This window comes from Oncorhynchus keta, chromosome 28 (genome assembly GCF_023373465.1).
Source record: "Oncorhynchus keta strain PuntledgeMale-10-30-2019 chromosome 28, Oket_V2, whole genome shotgun sequence".
NCBI lineage: Eukaryota > Metazoa > Chordata > Actinopteri > Salmoniformes > Salmonidae > Oncorhynchus > Oncorhynchus keta.
In genome coordinates, this window is record NC_068448.1 from 58,194,513 (window position 1) to 58,221,710 (window position 27,198).

Consider the following 27,198-nt stretch of genomic DNA (forward strand, 5'->3'; position numbering starts at 1 on the left):
CTGACCACAAACGTTCCTGTCATTGCACTTGATCATTGGGCTTGCTATCAGGAAAAAGTAGGAAAAAGTATTGTTCAGGTAGTTAGGGCAGGGGTTTCGGGTCAGAGGTCAGATCTCAATATAGTTATTAAAAAATATTATAATAATTACAACAGATTTTTGTATGAATATTGCTAGCAACAACAGATTAAACACATTTTGGACAAGGGATCCATTGAATGGGTTTAGGGTGCAATATAATGCAACATTATTCATCCACAATGTATGTTCTTAACGCCTTAGATGGACATGGGCCGGGAGGCTCACAGGGATATTGTTATCCACAGTACTCTATCAATGCTACATTTTTTATTGTATTCCCCCAAAATTTCGTTTTTTTACTTAAAAGCACTGTAATTTAAGCCTAAAAACGTTCTGCGCCATAGCAAAATGAGCAGAATTGCAAGAAATTAGCTTTAAAACTGCTAAATGATCTCGCTGCCCCAGGCAGCATGGCTAGAATTGCAGGAAATTAGCTTTCAATTGTTTAGAATTGCTCGAGACTTGAGTCAAGCCATGCACTGCAGAGCTCATATTAAAACTGCTTATATGCTATTTTTAGCGCACTCCTGGGTTAGGGCTTGGCAAGAAGAATATATATATAAAAATATAAAAAAAGTTTGTTTTCAGAGTTCCATTGAAACGCAGCATCTTGTTATTTCATTGTAACGTTGAGCACCCATCCAGGCTTTCATTGTGGGCCCATTATTGTCGTTATTAGGGGTTTGTGTTGCTAACCTGCGGCGGAGGATAAGAGGAGGCCCATCTCTTGTTGTTTGTTGATCACAAGCATTAATTAAGACTAATCTCTTCCCCCGTCTCTGCGTGGCGACAGGAAGCATATTTGTGTCCATGGCAACCCGCTCGATCCAACCCGCTCTCCCAAATCGTGACACAGTGTAGAAGTGCGGCCCCTCTAGTGTGTGTGTGTGTGTGTGTGTGTGTGTGTGTGTGTGTGTGTGTGTGTGTGTGTGTGTCTCCTCTACCCACAGACTCGTCCTCATTATTTGTAGAGGAATTATGGGACAAATGGAAATAGAAAAGTAGCATTCACTATGGGGCTGGTATAGCTAAAGCACAATGACATGACAATGTCTCGTACAGCCAGCCCACTTCACATGAGGAGCTGCTCCACTAGGACTGAGAGAACACTGCAGGTGTGTGGTGGATGAGTTGGAGAGCTGGTTGTCGAATTGTTGATGGTGACGATCAAAGGTATTACAAACAAACAGCCTCTGATCGTAGACTTTAGGCTTGTACAACTGCTAGCAGGGGGTTGAGGTCAAGCGCACTTGACACCATGACCAGAATCATATAGTTATTGTCCCAAATGGCACCCAATTTCCTTTAAAGTGCATTACACATTAAACAACAGTAGTGCAAAGTAGTGCACTATATAGGGAATAGGGGTCCATTGGGACAGATGTATATGCTTGGTCCATGACCTACATTCACCATTCCTTTATGTTAAGATGCAGGCTATGAATAGCATGCATACAAAACATATTATCACAATCATTAGCCGTAGCTGCTTTTAGAGGGGCATTTGTTTCCACTGCTGTCCAGTAGAATTTACCAGCCTCTAAAGATAAGCTGCTTTTCAGGCATAATTCAAAAGGAGATGGAATTAAGCATGTGTGCGAGACGCTCTAAGCGGGGACAGGATAGCTGGTATCAATAAATTGACTGCTTTCTGTGAGAAACCAGTTAGAGATAACTTGTTTAGAGGGTGGGAATCCATGAGAGGTATCAAGTCCATCAATGTTGTTAGGCACTGACCCCTAGTGGTTAAGGTGAAGTACTGGCCTGAGTGCATGCAACGCTCCTCTCTGCGCTCCTCTCCGTCTCCTCTTTTCTCTTCAGAGTAGGTAGTTATTCATCAATATATTAAACAATTGGCAACATTTTGTAATACACGGCAGAAGACAGTGAATACAGAGAAATACACAGTAAATCATATTTATACTGAACAAAAATATAAATGCAACATGCAGCAATTTCAAATGTTTTACTGAGTTACAGTTCAAATAAGGAAATCAGTCTATTGAAATACATTCATTAGGCCCTAATCTATGGATTTCACATGACTGGGAATACAGATATGCATCTGTTGGTGACAGATACCTTGAATAAAAAGGTAGAAGCTTCAATGGCTGTGTGATTCTGCTGGATATTGGAGGGAACTGGAACACGTTGTCGTCAAGTCGATCCAGAGAACTAGGACATTTTCAGCTTCCAGGAATTGTGCACAGATCCTTGCGACATGGGTCTGTGCGTTATCATGCTGAAACATGAGGTGATGGCGGCAGATGAATGACACGATAATGGGGCTCAGGATCTTGTCAGGATCGTAATTGGTTTTTGAAGTGGGGGGACACATATATATATATATAATTATCTTCTGTCAGATAAACACTCCAAACAACTACCCGACTGCTCGGAGGCGTCCACATGGTCCTGAGGCACAACATTTCCTAGTTTTGTATCACATTCCAATGATAAAACTGGGGAGGACAAAAATGGAATTTCAGAATGTGGTGGGGTACATGTCCCCCCCGTCCCCCGTCCCCAGTGAAATATGCACCCCTGGATCTCGTCATGTTATCTCTGTGCATTCAAATTGCCATTGTAAAATGCCATTGTGTATGTTTTCCGTAGCTTATGCTTAACCATACCATAACCCCACTGCCACCACGGGGCACTCTGTTCACAACCTTGACATCAGAAAACTTTTTGCCCACACAATTCTATACACGTGGTCTGCGGTGGTGAGGCCGTCGTTGGACGTACTGCCAAATTCTCTAAAACTAAATTAATTTTCAATTTTCTAGAAACATCTCTGGTGGACATTCCTGAGGTCAGCTTGTCAATTGCATGCTCCCTCAAAACTTGAGACATCTGTGGCATTGAGATGTGTGACAAAACTGCACATTTTAGAGTGGCCTTTTATTGTCCCCAGCACAAGGTGCACCTGTGCAAGTATCATGCTGTTTAATCAGCTTTTGATATGCCACACCTGTCAGGTGGATGGATGATCTTGGCAAAGGAGAAATACTCACTAACAGGGATGTAAATAAAATGTGTGCACAAAACTTGAGAGAAATAAGCTTTTTGTGTGTATGGAACATTTTGGGGATCTTTTATTTCAGCTCATGACACATGGGACCAACACCTTACATGTTGCGTTTATATATTTGTTCAGTGTATTTTCAAACATGTTGTCACACATGCTCTTTGATAGCTGATATGTTCTCCTACTGACTAGGCTTTTAATCCAAGCAGAAGAACTAGGAAATAAACTTATCAATAGTATAAAAACATCTGGATCAAGTCTTTGTGGATTGTCACATTATTCACTACTGATGGTTGTGTTGCTGTGAAGTATGCCTACTGGTAAATACGTTTTATACCATAGTGTCATGAAATGATCATTTTTAGGATGCATGTGTATGATACAGTACTGCATTATCAATACACACAGTATACATGAATGTTGTTCCATAATTACATGACTTCAATTGACAACAAATAGCTTGCTTCAACAATAACCTGCTACATCATTTCTATTGACCGTGTAAAAAATACATCTTTTTTTTTTGGCACATTTTTCTGTCTGTTGAAGGCAGTGACACAGATCATGGAAATATGTTTTCTCAAGTGTGTGATTCTCAGTCAACATTCTTACATTGATTTCACATTTAATACTATCTTCACATATATCAGAATTCCTAAAAGTACATATCTAAAAATACATGGTACTTGGGCTGAACATAATTCCATGATGACTATTATAATTCTACAACAAGGAAATTGGCAATTTGCAGACAATACTCAGACAAGTCACAGAACCACATTGTGCCTTTTGCAGCACTGACCGAACCACAGATTCAAGGGCATATAACATATAGGCTAATTATCCTTAATATATATCGTCTGGAACTAGGGGCTCATTAAATGCTGTTGGAAATGTTACAGTATGGTTGGTCATGGCAGCGTGTCATCAAAGTGTCACTGAAGAGTAAAGACGTATGTCTGATCGATCATTGGCAGGGCAGTGGTAGCTAGCTAGAGAACTGGCAGAATATCGATAGCTAGATAGGCTATGCTGCAGTCTGGCCCAGTCTGGTTGTGTGGCCCAACCAACCCAGGACTCTGGCTTCACAGTCCAGTTCCACAATCCAATTTCTCCTCTGAGGATCAATAAAGTTAATTCATTCATTGATCCATCCAGTCATACATCTGCCTGTCTATCTACACATCCACCTATCATCCATCCATCCATCCATCCAGCCAATCCATCCATCCATCCACCCCTCCACCCATTCATTCACATGATAGTGACCCTCTCTGGTGAGACGTGTGCTGCTGCCCCAACAGGGTCCTGGCGCAACTGGCTGCTCTCAGCTCCCCGTTTGATCCTGTGGAGCCTCCGTCCCACACAGGGGATCAGCAGGAACACCTTCCCCAGGATGACACACAGGGGCAGGGCCAGGGCCACCACGAAGTTAGGGGGTAGGTAGAAACGGTAAGCCTCCTCCTCAAAGGCCCGCTTCCAGCCGAACAGCAGAGCATGGAACGTAGCGATAAGCAGAGCGATGTAACCCAGCGTCGACTTGGGGAGATGGAGAGCGGGAGAAACACATGCATGCATCAACAATACATTACATCACAGCTTTTACATCTACAGTAAAAACATGATTACAAACAACATGAAGAAGACTACTCAGAAAACAAACAAGTGTTTTACCCAGAGGTTGACAGCTTGTTATTATTTCTTAGTCAGTATTATTAATCAGAGAACTTTCCATAAGAATGTTCATCATCCTCGTCACCATCTTCATCCTCACCATCACCATTATCATCATCATGAACAGTGTCTGTCTGAGTACCTGAATAAAGCTGAACTCCCTCCAGTTGAGGGCGCTGTTAACAGAAGGAATGGAGGTGACGGCCAGGAGAGAAAGGAGCCCGAGGCTCATGATACCAAAAGACAGGTACATCTCTACTCTCCACACCTCCTCCTCATTCCACGAGTTCTCCACGTTAGCATGGACCTGCAGAGAGGAGACCCCAGACACACATACATTCAGTAAACACATAATGTATGAATAGAAAACAAAGTCACACAAGCATAGTGTATTCACAAATAAACACTTAACATGAAATAAACTCTCACAACCACACACACACACACACACACGAGTAAAAATGACCAAGAAAATTAACTATCATCCCTTCAAAAATGCTGCTGCCTGATTTATCTAAATGAGGAGACCTAGTTTTCGGTTTAAATTTGGCAGTGTTCATTCATTAACAAAAGCCTCTACAGTCCACTGGCTGTGTCAGTGTGTGCGCGCGTGCGTGCGTGTGTGTGCGTGTGTGTCGTGTGTGTGTGTCAGTGTGTGTGTGTGTCAGTGTGTGTGTCAGTGTGTGTGTCAGTGTGTGTGTGTGTGTGTGTGTGTCTGTGTGTGTGTGTGTGTGTGTGTCAGTGTGTGTGTGTGTGTGTGTGTGTGTGTGTGTGTCAGTGTGTGTGTGTGTGTGTGTCAGTGTGTGCGCGCCTCACACAAGGTGAAATAAAGAAAAACCGCATGTGGCATATCAAGGAATTTCAATACAACTGAAGGAGCACCTCAGAGGCCATATGGGTGTAACAGGCCTGAACTAGAGGACAGGCTGACAGGGTGAGGTGGCCTGGATTCACACACACACACACACACACACACACACACACACACACACACACACACACACACACACACACACAGAGGTGTGTTTGAGAAGCAAAACACACAGCGAGAGATGTGCTTGAGAGTGCAGCTGATTGTGTGGCCTGGATCGTCAGACACACAGCTAGAAGGGTTTGTGTGTGCGTGAGAATGAAGGATGCTGGGAAACGGGGGTTGCAGTAAGAGACCGATGAAGGTCAGAGGAGGACGTGAATGAATAAACTGAGATTAAACCGGTGAAGAGGCAGATATGACACACTACGGTATGCCACACAGATCAGTAGATAAATGTTGGATGTACAACCTTTACATATACTGGAAGATGTATGTTGTTCACAATACCCAATTAGAATGAGAACATAGCTTATAGTTTCACTTATATGAACAAGAAGAAACACCATCAGGAAAAGATGCATTGCAATTAGTCTGTGAAGAAGAAGATGTGTACTATATGGTAACCGAAGGATCTACAGTATGTGCATGCTGTTTGTCCCTCTGTGGTCTTCCCAGTGCAGCTGGCTGGCTGTCGTAAGTGTTGTTTATGGCCATGCCTCAGGAGCCACAGCACAAATAGATGAGTCACTCTGAGGCCAAACATCCAATCACTTCCATGTGGGTCACTCTCAAGATTAGAATTATAGAGGAGAATAAAACTGCATTACGGTTACAGTGTTGCTGCATTGTTGCTGATTCACGATTCCAAAGTGAACTTAAATCTGATAAAACATCTACAGACCTCAATGACATAAACAACAGCATTTATGAAGGGTGTCTTTGACCTGACACAAACACTATTCTTCAGATATACTAAATGTTCTATCCATATACTGTCCATATTGTCTATACTTCCCATTATACATACAGTACAAGTCAAAAGTGTGGACACACCTACTCATTCAAGGGTTTTTCTTTATTATTTTTTTTTTACTCTTGGCATTCTCTCAACCAGCTTCATGAGGAATGCTTTTCTAACAGTCTTGAAGGAGTTCCCACATACAGTGCATTGCAATAGTATTCATCCACCTCGGCATTTTCATATTTTGTTGCATTGCAAAATGTAATTGAAATGGATTTTTATTTGGATTTCATGTAATGGACATACACAAAATAGTCCAAATTGATGAAGTGAAATTTAAAGAGTGACTTTTTACATGTTTCTTTTTTTTAAATATAAAAACGGAAAAGTGGTGCGTACATATGTATTCAACCCCCTTTCTATGAAGCCCCTAAATAAGATGATGCAACCAATTACCTGAAGTGGTGCAAGCAATTACGTGAAGAATGGGCAAAAATGCACGCTAAAGTCTTCAGTATTGTTTCGTCTTATTAGTTAATTTCACAATAAAATATATTTTGAATCTTCAAAGTGGTAGGCATGTTGTGTAAATCAAATGATACAAACCCTTAAAAATATATATTTTAATTCCAGGTTGTAAAGCAACAAAATTGGAAAAATGCCTAAATGGGGTGAATACTTTCACAAGCCTCTGTCTGCTGAGAAGTTGCTGGCTGCTTTTCCTTCACTCTGCGGTCCAACTCATCCCACACCATCTTAATTGGGTTGAGGTCAGGTGATTGTGGAGGCCAGATCTGATGCAGCACTCCATCACTCTCCTTCGTGGTCAAATAGCCCTTACCCAGCCTGGAGGTGTGTTGGGTTGCTGTCCTGTTGAAAAACAAATGATAGTCCCACTAAGCGCAAACCAGATGGGATGGCGTATCACTGCAGAATGCTGTGGTAGCCATAAGGGTTAAGAGTGCCTTGAATTCATCATAAATCACTGACAGTGTCACCAGCAAAGACCCCCACACCATCACACCTCCTCCTCCATGGTTCACGGTGAGAACCACACATGCGGAGATCATCCGTTCACCTACTCTGCATCTCACAAAGACAGTGGTTGGATCCAAAAATGTCAAATTTGGACCAAAGGACAGATTTCCATCAGTCTAATGTCCATTGCTCGTGCTTCTTGGCCCAAGTCTCTTCTTCTTACAGGTATGCTTTAGTAGTGGTTTCTTTGCAGCAATTCAACCATGATTTGAGCTATCTCCTCTGAACAGTTGATGTTGAGATGCGTCTGTTACTTGAACTCTGTGAAGCATTTATTTGGGATGCAATCTGAGGTGCAGTTAAATCTAATGAACTTACCCTCTGCAGCAGAGGTAACTCTGGGTCTTCCTTTACTGTGGCGGTCCTCATGAGAGACAGTTTCATCACATCGCTTGATGGTTTTTGCGACTGCACTTGAAGAAACTTTCAAAGTTCTTGACATTTTCCAGATTGACTGACATTCATGTATTAAAGTAATGATGGACTGTTGTTTCTCTTTGCTTATTTGAGCTGTTCTTGCCATAATATGGACTTGGTCTTTTACCAAATAGGCCTATCTTCTATATACAACCCTTACCTTGTCAAAACACAACTGATTAGCTGAAGTGCATTAAGGAAAGAAATTCCACAAATGAACTTTTAACGAGGCACACCTGTTAATTGAAATGCATTTTGTTTAAGACTTTTTTGGATACTACATTATTCCATCTGTGTTATTTCATAGTTGTGATGTCTTCACTATTATTCTACAATGTAGAAAATTGTTAAAAAAATATATATATATAAAAAAACCTTTGAATGAGTAGGTGTGTCCAAACATTTGACTGGTGCTGTATATATACACACAGTATATATATTTATACTCTGGACTCAGACATTGCTTGTCCTAATTTCCATATTTCTTAATTATGTTATTTTACTTTTAGAGTTTATTGTTCGATATTACTGCACTGTTGTTGCTAGGAACACAAGCATTTCATGTGTATACGACCAATAAAATGTTAATTGATTTGACACACACACACCCTCCCTCCCTCTGTCCATCACCCACCTGTTGGTAGGCCATGTTGAGGAGCAGGTATCTCTCTGACCTCCTCATGGGGAGACAGAGGCTGTAGAGAACGTGGACACACCCCAGGAAGAAGCTCAGGAGCCCCAGCTGCTTCCTGCTCTGTAGCCAGCCCTCCAGCCAGTGAGGGAACCTCCTGTACTTAGTCCTATAGTACAGCTGGTGGACCGCGGCTAGCTGGCCCGCCAGGTAGACTAGAGCGAGTAGTGTTATGGCCACTGTGGGCAGAGTCCTATTCACCATCTCTATAGGGATCTTATAGAAGTCACTCTGCTTGCTCTTCACATACGGGTGGATGATGTCCCGGACAAAGGAATAGGCGAAGAAGAAGATGGAGAGAGCCACAGTGGCTAGCACAGGGCCTTTCCAGTCGGGGAAAAGGCGCAGGGGCATGTTCTCAATCTCTCTGGAGGAGGAGAGGGCTCCCATGTCCACTGGGGTGAAGTTGAGCTGCCTGGTCAGCTCCATGATCTGCTGTCTGCCCTCTACAGAGTTACTGCAGATGTACACCTTGAGGAATGGGTAATCAAGCAATAATAAATCAAGGTAGTCAATCAGTCAGTCAATCTAATATGTATGACATGGTCAATGTGCATTGCATGTATTGTGAATGTGATGTAATGTGTACATTTTTTTCTAAACAATCTCACGGAAGGCTTACCTTGTCAATCATAGGCATGAAATAACAAATAATTAGCAGATATAATTATGTTAAAGGAAAACATGGTTGTGGTTGTTTCTACCCCTTGTGACTGAGACAAACACAATCTGATTCCCTGGTTCATAATATTGAGCTTGTTTTTTCATTGTCCTAATTGTGTTAATTGAATTTACTGTGTGCATTTTCTGTGTGTGTGTGTGTGTGTGTGTGTGTGTGTGTGTGTGTGTGTGTGTGTGTGTGTGTGTGTGTGTGTGTGTGTGTGTGTGTGTGTGTGTGTGTGTGTGTGTGTGTGTGTGTGTGTGACTAGAATGGTTTTATTTGAAGGATGGCAGCGTAAAATGTTCTTCTCAGTTGTAGAGTCTCACTATAATCCTTGCATAATATTTGGAGGAATTAGTCTCCCTCCCAGGCAAGCACAGACCAGACTGTTAATGCTTTAACCAGCTCAGTAGCCTGCCTTACACTCCTTCTAGTGAGGATATCATAGGAATAAAGACGAGGGTGCAGTGACTTTACCCTGAGATGTGATATGTCCTAATCATGTTTGATCTGTCCCCCGCATATGACATCATCATGCCGTAGGGGGAGGGTATGTATTGAGGAGAATGTCAGTGCACCTCTTTGAAAGGTCAGCCAATCAGATTGTGTCAACAACAATGGTTTGTAACAACTGACATTGAACAACTGAGAATGATGTAGAGAGATGTAGCTGCTGTTCAAAAGATCACAACAAACGAGTGTTTAGGACAATGGATGCTTAAAGACTATCAGCAGCCATTTGGCTGATCCTGTTGCAGAGTCTGATGCTGCCATTTACTTTCTCTGTAGACGGATGTTAGCCTAACTTGGTTCCAGATCTGTTTGTGCGGTCTTGCCAGTTTGGCACCACAGCGGTAAGAGATCTGGAACCATGCTAGACAGACAGGTCAACATCTATACTGCCTTGGCTGCCAACAATGTTATTTCAGCAGATTCAGCTCTGGGTCCAACTTTAATAGACAGTGGTTTGTTACCTGCAACAAGTCTGTACAAGGGGAGACATTCTATTTATGTAAAAATACTAATTTAGTCCTAAGTCGCTCTGCGTGGTTTATGCAATACAATATTTATAAGTCAGAAATGAATGACTAACTGTGCAATGAGTTAGAGTGGGACAGTGTTTGATCCTGAATTAATTCTGAATAAGTAACTCCTGAAATGAACCTTTGTGTGTCCCAAATGGCACCCTTTTCCCTAAATACTTCACTACTTTTGAGCAGAGCCCTATGGGACACAGGGAGCCATTTGGGACACAGACCTCTTCTTCCATCCTACCTGCCTGCTGGCATCTTTGGGTCCAGACTGCATAGCCCAGGCAGATATGACATTAAAGCCCTTCACAACTGTAGAGTCTGGGAGCAGGGAGGCCAGGTACTCAGCGTTGGACTCAGGGTACTGGTTCACACGGCGGTTGTTGCTCACATCCACCAGAACCTTAGAAGAAGAAGAAGAATGGAAATGTGTCTTTTTGCTCACAGCCCAATCCCCTGAAACACACACACAAACACACACACCTTCCCTGCCAGCAGATGCTTGAGGTCCCAGAGAACAGAATAATGCTCCCTGCGGATAGCGAGGAAAACCACAGAAGCTTTACCCACAGCGTCTTCATGGTGGGTCACATCAACAACATGAGGGAAGAACTCAGCGGCCCGTTTGGGTTGGCGGCTCCCCACCACCACGTGGAAGCCACAGCGGAGCAGACGGATGGTCAGGCACTTGGAGAAGTCACCCGAGCCCAGGATGGCTACGACAGGCTTGGGGAGGGGGCCGTGGGGAGGAGGGTCCCTGGGGCCATTCTTCCTTACCCCATTGGGGAGGAACAGGGAGGGGGTGGTAGGGTGGGCTGTGTCGGTGTAAGCCGGGCTACTGCAGCCGCTGCCCAGCATGGAGATGGTGTCCATCCTTAGGCTCCAGACCTCTCCTGTCCTTTAGGAGGACATCTCAGGTTCTAGGATGGTGGAATATGGTCAGTTAGTTATGTACAGTACTTGATTTGAGCATAGAGATCGATGGTGTCTGGCTATAACTTTACATTATAAGTATAAAAGTACACTGAATATTCACTGTGTAGTACATTGCCTCCAACTGTGTCAACTGCGGTTTGCTTGCTCTCTGACCAGAAGAGAGGAAGTACCCTTGGTAACATCTATCCACCCAGCTGCCTGGCTCCCTAGCCTATCAAGAAGGAATTCCTCCCTTTTACTCTGCAGGATGAAGCAACAGCTTGTTTGGCCAAGCACAGTCACAGTGGAGACATTCATTGCAGTGTTATTAGTTTGGGATGCTGATTGTTCCTTCTTTGGTGGTCTGGACATTTTAATACTGGAAACACATTATGATGATGCAAAGCTTGGGGACCTTAATTGGTTATATTAAATTATCAAACTGCCTGCAAATTGTAGATGCAATCAAATGAGATATATCAGATTAGATAAATCAGGGTGGAATCTAATATATGTAGTTTATGTACTGTATGTCTAACCAGCCAAAAAAGATCATATGTTGTCTAATTCATATTAAAATTATATTAACCTACTAGACTACCAACTACAACATGACATTAAATTAGTATAGTAGGCTATAGGTTGCTTTCAGGTTATAAAAAAAATAATTCTCAAAATGTCACCATATTTTGTAATCTTATCATATAGAGATCATACTATTTTCAATGATCTAACCTGACATATTTTGCGAAATACAGTATAATCTACACATTCAACATTTTTGAACGGCACTAGCATGTCACAATATGTCCTTTGGTGACTTTGAAATATCTTCTCGTAAAATGTGCTATTAATTAACCTGTAGAACTATTACTACTAAACAATTTACTATATGCTAAAAAATAATTCACAGTAAACCATGTATTCCTAATGTTAGAAAAATAATCCCGCCAATCGAGGTTTAGACAACATGACTCATCTCATCCAGAATAGATTGCTGCTAGTGCAGAATAACCAGGCTCCACATCGCAGAGGAATTATTTAGCTTCAGACTCCACTATACAATGTAATACATCATTACGCTTTACAAATACAGCCTACTATAGCTCACAGGTGTATGCACATAGATTGTAGGCTGCGTGTCAAGTGTGTGCAAATTCGTGCGTTAATCGCAAGGTTACAGCCATACCTTTCATGGAGCTGGTAAGGACACCACTGCACGAATAACACACATCCAGCCAGCTGATCGCCACAGGTCTGTCTGTCGGACTCCCCTCCCTCTCTCTCCTAGGTGGATCTGGCTGTGGCTGTGCTTCGGCTCAGCAGCGATGTCATGCATACAGACACTGAGCGGATTCCCGTCTTGCAGGCAGAGCACGTACCAGCGACGAGCATCACACCACGCACAAAGGGGAGGTAGCGCCACGCACAAATGCAACGCAGGTAGTCATCAAAACGAGGTCTCCTTCAGTTAGGGACCGAGGTCATATCCTTTTAGGATTTGTGTTGGAGTAGCATCATTCATTTGCAAAGGCTAAATCCCATGTGAGGTGGAATTTTGATGAAAGAAAAGGACCAGTTGAGCATCCTCAGATCGAACCGTGTCATACAAAAAACGGGCCAAGTCCCAGTTAGAATAGTCATATTTGTCAACATTACTCACCTTTTTATACATTAGAAATGATAAAGAATACAGAAGTAATTATAAACAAAGTATGACTTGCATTGGTATTCTCTCTCCAACATCTCCATCATGTTTATCCAGTCTGAGGATAAAGTGGAACAAAACAAAGTGGAACAAGGAAGGGCACAGACCAAGAATTATAAACAAGAGTGTCACTGTACAGCTAGACACATTCATCTAAATCACCTCTGACTCTGGTACTCAGACAAAGAACTATAGTCATGTGTTTAAAAAACAAAAACAATTGTGAATGTCAAAAGTGAACTGTACTCATGAAAGGGCAAGCAGTTGAACTCTCATCATGTTCAAATCTTTATTTCAGACTGAAACGGAGGGTAGTTCCTCTACCTTCAACTGCATTTTGGGATATTTCAGCACTTTTTGCTGCGGTCTTGATACAACATATTCTAATGGATATCGTAGCGCCAGAGAAAATACAGTTGACAACAAGCACAAAGTAAACTTCAAAATCATTCATACAAATTATCACGGGCCTACTTAAATCAGAATTATGATGATGCTCTCAATGGCTGCTTCCTGAACAGCACCCTATTTCCTATATAGTGCACTACATTTTACATTGTCTACAGGGATTGTCTACAGCCATTGTCTAGTCTGACATTAAATAACATTACTATGCACTAACTACTTACTTATAGAATATATGTCTAAGAGGAGCAGGCTTTGGTTTCTCCATGTTTCCCTGACTGGGTGCAAACATGCCACAAGATGGTCATTCGTTTTACTTTTACCTTCAACTGATCTTCCTCAGTAGCCTTGTGAAACCAGTCTGATCTTGCAATATCTCAATTAAACAAAACATGAGCACAGCGGTCAGTCTGCTTAACCAGGCTATGTTCTCAGGACATCAATTCAGTAAGCACACTGTGTGTAGACTACAGAGTATGTCACCTCAGATATCTGTATAATAAGCAGAAGAGTGGAACTGTGCAGTGGCCACTTTATGTTGCCCATCAACCAGCACCGATTCTCCTTGAGGTCCAGAGACCAAGCTTCCGGTCTTATCCCAAAATTGAAACAATTTATCAATCGTCACTGCTGCATCCAAGGTTGACGCGTCTTCTTTCAGAGAGAGTCTTTTTCAGTCACTCCCCTTCCCCTTGGGGTGCGGGGACTCTCCCAGCCTCGACGAATCTGCCCCAGTCGCCGGTCCAGGCAAGGCAGCAGCAGCATAGCCTTGACCAATAGGACGGTGGCTGGGAGGAGCGAGGCCAGGATAAAAGATGGAGGGGTGTACCACACGTAGTGCTTTGGCTCCACCCACTTCCTCCAGCCATAGACCAGAGCATGGGCTGTACACAGGACCAGGGCAGCATATCCCAGACTCCTCTGCAGGATAGAAGGACCAGAAGATAGGTAAACAAAAAGGAGGCCTGTCAACAGCTACTAAGAAAAGACAGACGGACAGAGAGACAGACATTAGGAGAATTGGTAAACAAGGAGACAGTTCCACAAGGTACTGACAGACTGACAGTGAAATTCAGGGTCATTGACACAATAGATACTGGAGAGGAAACCCTGACCACTTAAGTCATAGATAGAAAGACAGACGGGTGGATGGAAGGACATACAGACAGACAGATCATTATTTATTTTTCAGAGTCAAAAGATTCACCTGCATCCAGGTGAACTCTCTCCAGTTGAGGGCGTCAGAAATGGAGGGAAGGGAGGAGATTGCTAATAAAGCCAGGAGACCCAAACCCATGATACCCAGGGAGACATAGATCTCCATACGCCACACGTCATCTGCTACCCATGAGTCCTCCTGATTCTGCTGGACCTGATGGAGAGATTACCATATTATAAATTAAAATGATGCAGAAAAATGTATCCATGCTTTTGGTCACTTCTATGTTAGACTACTGCAATGCTCTACTTTCCAGCAACCCGGATAAAGCACTAAATAAACTTCAGTTAGTGCTAAACACGGCTGCTAGAATCTTGATAAGAACCAAAAAAATGTATCACATTACTCCAGTGCTAGCCTCTCTACACTGGCTTCCTGTTAAGGCTAGGGCTGACTTCAAGGTTTTACTGCTAACCTACAAAGCATTACATGGGCTTGCTCCTACCCATCTTTCTGATTTGGTCCTGCAGTACATACCTACACGTACGCTACGGTCACAAGACGCAGGCCTCCTTAATGTCCCTAGAATTTCTAAGCAAACAGCTGGAGGCAGGGCTTTCTCCTATAGAGCTCCATTTTTATGGAATGGTCTGCCTATCCACGTGAGACATCGACTTGGTCTCAATCTTTATTGAAGACTCATCTCTTCAGTAGGTCCTATGATGGAGTTTAGTCTGTCCCAGGAGTGTGAAGGTGAACGGAAAGGCACTGGAGCAACGAACCACCCTTGCTGTCTCTGCCTGGCCGGTTCCCCTCGCTCCACTGGGATTCTCTGCCTCAAATCCTATTACAGGGGCTGAGTCACTGGCTTACTGGTGCTCTTCCATGCCATCCCTAGGAGGGGTGCATCACTTGATTGGCTTGAGTCACTGACGTGATCTTCCTGTCCGGGTAGGCAAAGTGGGTGGGGTTATATCCTGCCTGTTTGGCCCTGTCCGGGTGTATCGTCAGACGGGGCCCCAGTGTCTCCCAACCACTCCGGTCTCAGCCTCCAGTATTTATGCTGCAATAGTTTATGTGTCGGGGGGGGGCTAGGGTCAGTCTGATATCTGGAGTATTTCTCCTGTCTTATCCGGTGTCCTGTGTGAATTTAAGTGTGCTCTCTCTAATTCGCTCTCCTTTTCTTTCTTTCTCTCTCGGAGGACCTGAGCCCTAGGACCATGCCTCGGGACTACCTGGCCTGATGACTCCTTGCTGTCCCCAGTCCACCTGGTCGTACTGCTGCTCCAGTTTCAACTGTTCTGCCTGCAAGTATGGAACCCTAACCTGTTCAACAGATGTGCTACCTGTCCCAGACCTGCTGTTTTCAACTCTCTAGAGACAGCAGGAGCGGTAGAGATACTCTGAATGATCGGCTATGAAAAGCTAACTGACATTTACTCCTGAGGTGCTGACCTGTTGCACCCTCTACAACTACTGTGATTATTATTATTTGACCCTGCTGGTCATCTATGACCATTGAACATCTTGGCCATGTTCTGTTATAATCTCCACCCGGCACAGCCAGAAGAGGACTGGCCACCCCACATAGCCTGGTTCCTCCTCTAGGTTTCTTCATAGGTTTTGGCCTTTCTAGAGAGTTTTTCCTAGCCACCATGCTTCTACACCTGCATTGCTTGCTGTTTGGGGTTTTAGGCTGAGTTTCTGTACAACACTTTGTGACATCAGCTGATTTAAGAAGGGCTTTATAAATACATTTGATTGAATCATATAATTGTGATTGTCTAAAGTTGCAAAATTCCAGTAACTTTCCCATAAAAATAAAAAAAACATTGTTGGAAGATTTCCGTAATCTTGGCTATATACACGGTGTACCAGTACCGGGTCGATGTGCAGGGTTACCAGGTTATTGAGGTAGATAATATAAATATAGGTAGGGGTAAAGTGACTAGGCAACAGGATAGATAATAAACAGTATCAGCAGTGTATATGGTGAGTTAAAAGAGTGCAAAAAGTCAGAATACAGATGGTCTGGGTAGCTACGGTGGCTTGCAAAAGTATTCACCCCCTTGGCATTTTTCCTATTTTGTTGCCTTACAACCTGGAATTAACATGAATTTATTTGGAGGGGGGGTTGTAGCATTTGATTTACAGAACATGCCTACCACTTTGAAAATCTAAATATTTTTTTGTGAAAGAAGAAATAAGACCAAAAAACAGAACTTCAGCGTGCATAACTATTAACCCCCCAAAGTCAATACTTTGTAGAGCCACCTTTTGCAGCAATTACAGCTGCAAGTCTCTTGCGGTGTCTCTATAAAACTTGGCACATCTAGCCACTGGGATTTTTGCCCATTCTTCAAGGCAAACCTGCTTCAGCTCCTTCAAGTTGGATGTGTTCCACTGGTGTACAGCAGTCTTTACGTAATACCACAGATACTCAATTGGATTTACTAGGTCATTCCAAGACATTTAAATGTTTCCCCTTAAACCACTCGAGTGTTGCTTTAGCAGTATGCTTAGGGTCATTGTCCTCAATGAAGGTGAACCTCCATACCAGTCTCAAATCTATGGAAAACTGAAACGGGTATCCCTCAAGAATTTCCCTGTATTTAGCGCCATCTATCATTCCTTAAATTCTGAACAGTTTCCCAGTCCCTGCCGATGAAAAACATCCCCACAGCATGATGCTGCCACCACCATGCTTCACTGTGGAGATGGCGTTCTCGGGGTGATGAGAGGTGTTGGGTTTGTGCCAGACATAGTGTTTTCCTTGATGGTCAAAAAGCTACATTTTAGTCACATCTGACCAGTACCTTCTTCCATATGTTTGGGCAGTCTCCCAAATGCCTTTTGGTTAACACCAAACGTGTTTGCTTATGGCTTTTTTTCTGGCCACTCTTCCGTAAAGCCCAGCTCTGTGAGTGTACGGCTTAAAGTGGTCCTATGGACAGATACTCCAATCTCCAATGTGGAGCTTTGCAGCTCCTTCAGGGTTATCTTTGGTCTCTTTGTTGCCTCTGATTAATGCCCTCCTTGCCTGATCCTTGCGTTTTGGTGGACGGCCCTCTCTTGGCAGGTTTGTTGTGGTGCCATATTCTTTACATGTTTTAATAATGGATTTAATGGTGCTCCATGGGATGTTCAAAGTTTCTGATATTTTTTTATAACTCAACCCTGATCTGTACTTCTCCACAACTTTGTCCCTGACCTGTTTGGAGAGCTCCTTGGTCTTCATCGTGCCGCTTGCTTGGTGGTGCACCTTTCTCAGTGGTGTTGCAGACTCTGGGGCCTTTCAGAACAGGTTTATATACTGAGATCATGTGACACTTGGATTGCACACAGGTGGACTTTGTTTAACTAATTATATGACTTTTGCAGGTAATTGGTTGCACCAGATCTTATTTAGGGGCTTCATAGCAAAGGGGGTGAATACATATGCATGCACTCATTTTCCGTTTGAAACAAGTTATTCTTTTTCATTTCACTTCACCAATTTGGACTATTTTGTGTATGTCCAATACATGAAATCCAAATAAAAATAAATTACAGGTTGTAATGCAACAAAATAGGAAAAACGCCAAGGGGCATGAATTATTTTGCAAGGTACTGTATTTCATTAACTATTTGGAAGTTTTATGGCTTGGTGGTAGAAGCTGTTCAGAGTCCTGTTGGTTCCAGACTCAGTGCATTGGTACCTCTTGCCGTGTGGTAGCAGAGAGAACTGTCTATGTCTTAGGTGGCTTGAATCTATTCCAATTTTTAGGGCCTTCCTCCGACACTGTATAGAGGTCCTGGATGGCAGGGAACTCAGCTGACCACCCCTCAGAGCCTGGTTCCTCCAAGGTTCCTGCCTTTCTAGGGAGTTTTTCCCAGCCACCATGCTTCTACATCTGCATTGCTTGCTCTTTAGGATTTTAGGCTGGATATCAGTATAAGCACTTTGTGACAACTGTTGATGTAAAAAGGGCCTCATAAAATACTTTTGATTGATAAATATGGCATATATTCAGTCAAATAAGCATTTCACATGCACATACAGTGGGGCAAAAAAGTATTTAGTCAGCCACCAAGTTGTGCAAGTTCTCCCACTTAAAAAGATGAGAGGCCTGTAATTTCCATAATAGGTACACTTCAACTATGACAGACAAAATGAGAAGAAAAAAAAATCCAGAAAAATCACATTGTAGGATTTTTAATGAATTTCTTTGGAAATTATGGTGGAAAAATAAGTATTTGGTCACCTACAAACAACAAGATTTCTGGCTCTCACAGACCTGTAACTTCTTTAAGAGGCTCCTCTGTCCTCTACTCATTACCTGTATTAATGGCACCTGTTTGAACTTGTTATCAGTATAAAAGACACCTGTCCACAACCTCAAACAGTCACACTCCAAACTCCACTATGGCCTAGACCAAAGAGCTGTCAAAGGACACCAGAAACAAATGTAGACCTGCACCAGGCTGGGAAGACTGAATCTGCAATAGGTAAGCAGCTTGGTTTGAAGAAATCAACTGTGGGAGCAATTATTAGGAAATGGAAGACATACAAGACAACTGATAATCTCCCTCGATCTGGGGCTCCACGCAAGATCTCACCCCGTGGGGTCAAAATGATCACAAGAACGGTGAGCAAAAATCCCAGAACCACAGGGGACCTGACCTGCAGAGAGCTGGGACCAAAGTAACAAAGCCTACCATCAGTAACACACTACGCCGCCAGGGACTCAAATCCTGCAGTGCCAGACGTGTCCCCCTGCTTAAGCCAGTACATGTCCAGGCCCGTCTGAAGTTTGCTAGAGGGCATTTGGATGATCCAGAAGAAGATTGGGAGAATGTCATATGGTCAGATGAAACCAAAATATAACTTTTTGGTAAAAATTCAACTCGTCGTGTTTGGAGGACAAAGAATGCTGAGTTGCATCCAAAGAACACCATACCTAAGCATGGGGGTGGAAACATCATGCTTTGGGGCTGTTTTTCCTGCAAAGGGACCAGGACGACTGATCCGTATAAAGGAAAGAATGAATGGGGCCATGTATCGTGAGATTTTGAGTGAAAACCTCCTTCCATCAGCAAGGGCATTGAAGATGAAACGTGGCTGGGTCTTTCAGCATGACAATGATCCCAAACACACCTCCCGGGCAACGAAGGAGTGGCTTCGTAAGAAGCATTTCAAGGTCCTGGAGTGGCCTAGCCAGTCTCCAGATCTCAACCCCATAGAAAATCTTTGGAGGGAGTTGAATGTCCGTGTTGCCCAGCAATAGCCCCAAAACATCACTGCACAAGAGGAGATCTGCATGGAGGAATGGGCCAAAATACCAGCAACAGTGTGAAAACCTTGTGAAGACTTACAGAAAACGGTTGACCTCTTATTGCCAAAAAAGGGTATATAACAAAGTATTGAGATAAACTTTTGTTATTGACCAAATACTTATTTTCCACCATAATTTGCAAATAAATTCATTAAAAATCCTACAATGTGATTTTCTGGATTTTTTGACGTGTACCTATGATGAAAATTACAGGCCTCATCTTTTTAAGTGGGAGAACTTGCACAATTGGTGGCTGACTAAATACTTTTTGCCCCACTGTATCAAAGTCACATCTGACAACTATGCCTGATTGTGAACTGGCACATTGGGATGGGTAACAGAGTCAATATAAAGTTGGCTTTCAATAATAGCTGTTCTTCATATTCACATAAGATTCCACACTGAGAAGAGTACAAAACGATCAGGTTGTTCTGTTTATTCTGGCCAGCATACAGCACATACCAAAACTCCCACACCTCAATACCAACAGAAACCTGGCACCGTAATTTGTCATGTAAGAATTGGTTTACCCTGTCATGAAATGTTATACCAATATACAACCCTCTCTCTCTCTCTATTTCCCCACTCTCTCTATTTCTCTATTGCACCTGCTCTCTTGACCTCTGAAGCCTTGGCTATGAAAAGCCCACTGACATTTACTCCTGAGGTGCTGACCTGTTGCACCCTCTATAACCGCTGTGATTATTATTTGACCCTGCTGGTCATTATGAATGTTTGAACATCTTGAGGGCCTTAATGGCCATGTACTCTTATAATCTCCACCCAGCACAGCCAGAAGAGGACTGGCCAACCCCTTGGAGCCTGGTCCCTCTCTAGGTTTCTGCTTTAGGTTCCTGCCTTTCGGTTGGGTGAAATGCAGAAGACACATTTCAGTTGAATATATTCAGTAGGGGGATACCTAGTCAGTTGTCCTTTCTCTTTCCAGGTAGTTTTTCCCAGCCACTGTGATTCTACATCTGCCCTGTTTGCTCTTTGGGGTTTTAGGCTGGGTTTCTGTACAAGCACTTTGTGACAATTCTTGATGTAAAAAGGAATTTATTAAATACATTTGATTGATTGAGTTTGATTGAATATATGCCATACTGCTAAAATAAGCAACCATCTGTTCATCATAGTATAAAACGCATATCAAGTTATACAACTAAAATGCAATTTTTGATACAAGCCTGGTCTAGCCAATAGCCATCTACCTGTTGGTAAGCCCAGTTGAGCAGCTTGTATCTGTAGGAGCGTCTCATAGGGTAACAGAGGCTGTAGATAGCATGGAGTGCTGCTAGGAAGAAAGCTAGCAGGCCCAGCTGTTTCCTCATAGACATCCACCTCTCCAACCAGCCTGGGAAACTGCTGTACTTGGTACCTGACAGAGGGATGTGTGTGTGTGTGTGTGTGTGTGTGTGTGTGTGTGTGTGTGTGTGTGTGTGTGTGTGTGTGTGTGTGTGTGTGTGTGTGTGTGTGAGAGAGGGGGGGATTAGTAGTGCTTCCCAACACATTTTTAAAATGGCTGACAAACTGTCAGGCTACAAAAGGCTTACAGTTGTCTGGGAAAGTTGTTTTTACATGGTGGATCTACATCTCGTCTGCCTGGGAGAACAACCTCAAGATAATGCGTGTCATCATGTCAAAACCAACACCCTAGCTCTGGTTTGACACTATCTTGCCACATCCTGGCTGTGTGGCTCTCACTGGAACCCGAATATAGACTAACTTCAGTACTTTTCATATGATCCATCAACCTTTGTTGTAGAGAAACCGATGCCCCCAAAAAATCCCATGTGTTATCCTATCTATGAAGCTTATTCCATTGTGGCTGGCTGCATATTTTCAACCCCCTATAATTGCATTGCACTAAGGAAACCTCAACCTATATTTATACACTGCAAGGCTCCAATTACCCTTATGAATAGTGACTGGACAGAGAGAGAGAGGGAGAGAGAGATGAAGAGGGGGAGGGGAGATTGAGGGGAAGGGTCAGACAAGGATGGGGGGGCTAGTAAGGTCAAACGGGAACATTTTTTTGACTAGGGTGTTGGTGTTGACCCAATGATACACAATATGTTGAGGTTCTTCTGCCAGGCAGACAAGAGTAGACCTTCCTGCAGGGAAAGAACCTTGGGCTAATTCATAACTATAAATAGGATTTAATTTATTCTCTAAACTTAAATAAGTAAATAAATCCACTCTGACTGCGCTTATGCAAACTGGGTGTCTCACTGCACTGATTTCATGTCAGTGTGTATTTGTGGGAGTACGTGTATGACTTTGCACTCCAATGACTTTCAAATCGAATTGTTTGTGGTAGTAGGCCTAATCGAGCATTTCCATTGACAATTCACTTTCCAAATGTTCAGTTTCCATCTATGCAGGCCAGCACCCGTGTCTCATGGCTCCGGCAGACCTGCTCTAACTTCTGTGACATCTCGTGTGGCTCAGCTGGTAGGGCATGGCAATTGCAAAGCCAGGGTTGTGAGTTCAATTCCCGTGGGGGACCAGTACAAACAAAATATTAAAATGTGTCCACTCATTACTGCATGTTGCTCTGGATACGAGTGTCGAGAAAATGCAAACGCTTGTTTGGATTTTAATATTATTTGTGTATTGTTTGAATTTGTTTTTTTTTGTCTAGTTATTACTATACTGTTGGAGCTAGAAACAAAAGTACTTTGCTGCGCCTGTGATACCATCTTCAAATGTGTTCACCACAAATAAACTTTGATTCGAGCTGTTCATATGTCATTTACATAACAATTGCCAATTGTGAACTTTAACACCTTCTCACAAAGCAACAGTCTTGAATGATGCAGAGGTTGTTGATTCTGCTTGCCATAGGTCTTTAATGGCACACTCCTGATATAATAAGACTAGAGGTAACATTAACATAAAACACTGGCAGCCCAGTTGTGTGGGGGGAAAGGTATAAGCATGCTTTGGTTGGCGGCTAGCCGAACTGAACGAGTATGCTCGCATACTACTCCAAAAAGACCTTCGCTTGAAAAACGAGAAAAAAGCAGCAATAGTTTGTCCATTTTGAGACGCCGTAGCCAGACTATTCCTCAAAAGACTGAGAAGGAATCTAAGATAACTCAAATTCTGTCATTAATATTGACGTTTTTGCAGAGATGTTAGTCGGGTAATTTTAAATCTAATTAAGATGTTTGGTGCATTATTCCACAACAAAAAAAATGTTAATGACAACTAAGACTATTGAAAAATCGCTACTCTTGACCAATCATCGATGAAGGGGCATAGACTTCGGCTTGCCTCCAGAAAACAGGTTGTGTGCCAGAACAGCCCAAAACGAACAAAAACATCACAAAATGTCACCATAATACATGCACAAACTCTTCCGAACTGTTTCGGCTGGGAAGCATGCAGACGCCTTAAGTCTCAAAGGAAAAACACCACTTGTAGCACATAGCAATGGGCAAATTTAAGTTTAGGACTTTGAGCATACTTAGGTGTATATGTATGTGCTTGCCTGCATATTTGTGTGTGTGTGTGCCCATGCCTGCAAGTGTGTGTGTGTTTGTCCCTGCCTCCATACAAACAGTATGTGTATGCGTGTGTAGCCTACCTCTGTGCAGCTGTAGCAGGGCAGCCAGTAACCCAGGCAGATAGACCAGAGCAAGCAGAGATATGGCCGTCCATGGCAGGGTCTTATTCATCACCAGTATAGGGATCTTATAGAAGTCACTCCTGCTCTGAGACACAAAGGGCTGCAGCACATCCCTTGTAAAAGTGTACAGGAAGGTCAGCGCCATCAAGATGGCCATCAGTTTGAGGGGTAGGTGCCACTGGGGGAAGAGGGGCATCTCTTCTAAACAGACGCTGGAGGGAAACTCAAACTCCTCCAGGGCGAAGGAGACCAACAGAGGGCGATGTTCAGGATGTTTAGCCCCGTTCAACAACAGAGCCTCCTGGTCCTCTGAGTCCTTCGGGAGGAGAGGAGAGGCAACGTCACGTTCGAGTGATACGCACACATTCCCCGACCAAAAATCTCTGTAGAACAATAGCTAACGCTAAAGTCGGAACCTTGACAAACTTAACAGTGAGTGAGTGATGACCATGAAAAAAAAACAAAGCTATGTTCAACATGCATTTTATTCTTCTGGCTTTATCTAGCTCTATTTGTGATATTTTACCTCGCTTCGCTGGCTTGCTATGTAATCAATCCTCTGATGACATCTGCAATATTGTAGACAATAACCATTTGATTACGTATTTTTTAACTGTCATGAGCTATTATTTATATTATATATGAGCTGCATTTGAAGTTGCATGTGATCGTATCAACTGCTAGGGAAACAAAGAGCTTTCTGATTCTGGGAAATGGGCCGGGAAATGTGTCTATAAGCTTCCTCTTCTAAAGCACAGTAATACAACAGCAATGTATGGCCGACATACAACTAACTGACTATATATTTGGTTTTCTGTGGTGGTAGCTTAAATGCAAACAAACGGTTCCCATTCTGTCTGAGTCACAACCAGTTGAAATGACAAATAACAGCAAACAGGGTAAGCAGGACAACTTTTAATGAAACAAGTGCCCCTATTCACACGGCATATTTCCCCTCGGGAAATGCTTTTCCTACTCACCAGAGTTTAGCCTGATTCACTGACATGGGCAATGGGTGTGTTTTACCTTGTGTACCAGGTGTGGTTTGTCCACTGGGTCCGTTATAGCTAGCTCATGCCATGTGTCTTGGTCCTCCACCACAGTGTTCTGTGAATCCGCTTGTCTTTCCTCCATCATTTCAGAGACTGGGCAGACAGGAACAGAGACATCACCATTTATTAAGGCATTTCAACATCCTGGGATTACACGTCTGGAAACACCCTTGGTAGTTCCTCTTAATTGTAGTGCATAGTTTGGCCAGTACTACTATAGAGTTGACTATGTGGTCTTACTGATCAATAGAACATTATTAAAAACAAGTGAGTGGGAATAAGTGAGAAGAGGCATGGGTCTGAAGCCCAAAAAAAAGTCAGGAAATTCACACATGCATCACAATGCTCTACCAAGGTTTTCCAGCACCTAGCTTTCACCTACAAAAGTAGCTATGTTGGTACTGTACTTCAAACTATTGGTAGGCAGGTTGCTTATGATTCAAACCTACTCAAACAGCTTAATTCATACTCTGAGAGGTGCTTCCACAATAGTGTGAGTTGTACCGCATGTGGTGCATTTCCATAAACCTTTATTTTATCCCAAAAACATAACATCCTTTTTTTGGGCAGTAGGCACCCAACATAAACACAGGTGGTGGTGTGTTGGACACAGTAGCTCAGATTGATCGAGACGGTCTGCATTTCTGATTTCTGCAACTGTTAACTTATCTGTGTAATATTGACATAAGCTCATTGATCAGCACAGCAATTGATACAACAGGAACATGTTTCAACCATGGTCCTGTTTTATCAATTGCTTTGCTGATCAATGGACAGTGCATTACCTCTGTCAAAATAATGTGTAGCTTAAGTTGTGTTTACACTTGTTAGTTTAGTTTTGGGTTCAACCATTTACTATATGCAGTTCAACATCTCATTTACTGTTTCGTATTAACAAAGCAATTTGTTTTCTTGGCTACGGTTTGTGTTGTGGTCTTGGATGTTCTTGGTCAAGGAAATATAGCAGCTAACTGCAGTGTTTGTCCCGTCCGAAATCTGGCTACCTCGTTTTAACGTTACTGTAGTTTGGCCTGTGCAATGCAAATTAACGTGATCAGCGTGGCAGTTTGTCAAAATTTGCTGGTTTTAAATTTAACTAGTTAGTTAACATTAGTTCTGTTTTGTGTAAGAAAGTATAATATATTGTGGCGCATGTACTGGCCATACACGTTAACTAACGTTACAAATCAACGCTGGCTAAGGTTACTTAGCTAGCTAAAGTTCATTGGATATCATAGCAGCCAAGGACGTTCGCTAGTTGTTGTGCTCCGATTATACGCAAGTGTCTACATCAGCAGTTTACACATGATGACTTCAGCCTTATGCGAGGAAAAACCTTACTTGGCAAAATATAGATAGCTAGCTTTTATATACACACACACACAGTAGCCTAGGTTTGTTCGCAAACACTTCTTATGACTGGCAGCATGGGGCAAGCAGCTGATTTTGTCAATCCGGTATTTATTTTAAATTGCATGGTCACTTTATGGACGCTATAGTCTAGTTGTAATCTGACCTCTAGAATTTGAGCTAGATAGGCGCAAGAAATACTGTTAAAACTCAGTTGCTAAAGACCCTATTACAAATATGGTATGTGGTTCTCGGTAAATGACGGACGGCTGATGACGATGGGCGTGGAGTGTGTTGTGGACCGCCAATCAAGTTGCTTTGCAAATTTTAATCGAGACTGGTGTCATATTGGCTTAGATAGGATACGGATATTTCAATTTAACACCGAGCTTCAACCAATGCCTATAATAGACGCAACTATCGTGAATATCATGGGTTGTATGTTGTCACATTATTGTTTTGAACCGATTGATGAGCATTCTACTCAATGCATCGTCAATGAGTGCGCTTACAAAAAAATATTGCCGTTTTGAAACTGCAGTAAAAGTTCCGTAATTGCAGTCGGCTGTGGTATTTTGGATGCAATAATGGCAGAACAACTGCAATGTACTGCAGTTGAACTGAAGTTATACTGCACTCTAACTGCAGTTTACACTGCAAAATTACCGCAGTAAAAAAAATATTATTTTGGATGCAGTATTTGCGTCATACTGCAGTGACTTCAGTTATACTAAACTCTTGACTGCAATCTTTACAGTTGCTTGGAAATACAATGGCATTCACACGGAGGCAAATAATTTGTTGAAAAACCTTCTGTCATCATTTTGATGTCACCAAATTGACTGTATATGCAGTATTGACAAACTTTGCTGGCTAATGACAACGTTGCCATCTGTCTCAAGTCAATTTGACGACATGATAATGCTGACGAAGTGGTTTCCTACTAAATATTTGACGAATGTTGAAATATCATCGTATTTCCAGGAATTATAGAGTAATTTAGACAAAACAGTAGTTACCTTCACCCAGAATGACTGACTGGGTTTGTAACCTCTTTATAGCACCACCGATAGAGGGCGGCTTGGAGAACGTTCATAATAATGTAATGACGTGACGGACGTGAAATCTGTGAATAATTAGCCCGTTCCAATCAGACTCTCCTGGGTTTAATTCACAAGATGGAATGTGAAGAACTCGAGATCTGAGAGCAGAATCCACATGACTTTCATTCCCACGGCATTAAACCGAAACAATTAATACC

The 27,198-nt window shown here is 42.6% G+C and overlaps 2 protein-coding genes across 2 annotated transcripts; both read right to left on the bottom strand.

Moving 5' to 3' along the window:
- Positions 1-3,130: 3,130 nt before the first annotated feature.
- On the bottom strand, positions 3,131-12,704 carry LOC118361596 (metalloreductase STEAP2-like). The gene is made up of 6 exons (XM_035741649.2): positions 12,504-12,704; positions 10,883-11,319; positions 10,644-10,802; positions 8,651-9,178; positions 4,929-5,093; positions 3,131-4,651 (listed from the first exon to the last, which is right to left on the bottom strand). The coding sequence occupies exons 2-6, from the start codon at positions 11,270-11,272 to the stop codon at positions 4,367-4,369; spliced, it is 1,527 nt and encodes a 508-aa protein (XP_035597542.1). The 5' UTR covers positions 11,273-11,319; positions 12,504-12,704; the 3' UTR covers positions 3,131-4,366.
- Positions 12,705-13,286: 582 nt separating this feature from the next.
- Positions 13,287-27,028, bottom strand: LOC118361597 (STEAP family member 1B-like). Its single transcript, XM_035741651.2, has 6 exons — positions 26,957-27,028; positions 24,562-24,680; positions 23,494-23,851; positions 21,113-21,279; positions 14,635-14,799; positions 13,287-14,348 (listed from the first exon to the last, which is right to left on the bottom strand). The coding sequence occupies exons 2-6, from the start codon at positions 24,670-24,672 to the stop codon at positions 14,085-14,087; spliced, it is 1,065 nt and encodes a 354-aa protein (XP_035597544.1). The 5' UTR covers positions 24,673-24,680; positions 26,957-27,028; the 3' UTR covers positions 13,287-14,084.
- Between the last annotated feature and the right edge of the window lie 170 nt (positions 27,029-27,198).

Excerpts from the sequence above, each read along its gene's own strand:
- LOC118361596 (XM_035741649.2), bottom strand. The coding sequence starts at position 11,272 with ATGGACACCATCTCCATGCTGGGCAGCGGCTGCAGTAGCCCGGCTTAC. Across the intron at positions 9,179-10,643 it reads CCAAAGATGCCAGCAGGCAG|GTGTACATCTGCAGTAACTC; the intron begins GTAGGATGGAAG and ends CCATTCCTCAAG. Across the intron at positions 5,094-8,650 it reads TCAACATGGCCTACCAACAG|GTCCATGCTAACGTGGAGAA; the intron begins GTGGGTGATGGA and ends TCCTCTCTGCAG.
- LOC118361597 (XM_035741651.2), bottom strand. The coding sequence starts at position 24,672 with ATGATGGAGGAAAGACAAGCGGATTCACAGAACACTGTGGTGGAGGAC. Across the intron at positions 21,280-23,493 it reads CCTGCTACAGCTGCACAGAG|GTACCAAGTACAGCAGTTTC; the intron begins GTAGGCTACACA and ends TCCCTCTGTCAG. Across the intron at positions 14,349-14,634 it reads GAGAGTTCACCTGGATGCAG|AGGAGTCTGGGATATGCTGC; the intron begins GTGAATCTTTTG and ends TCTATCCTGCAG.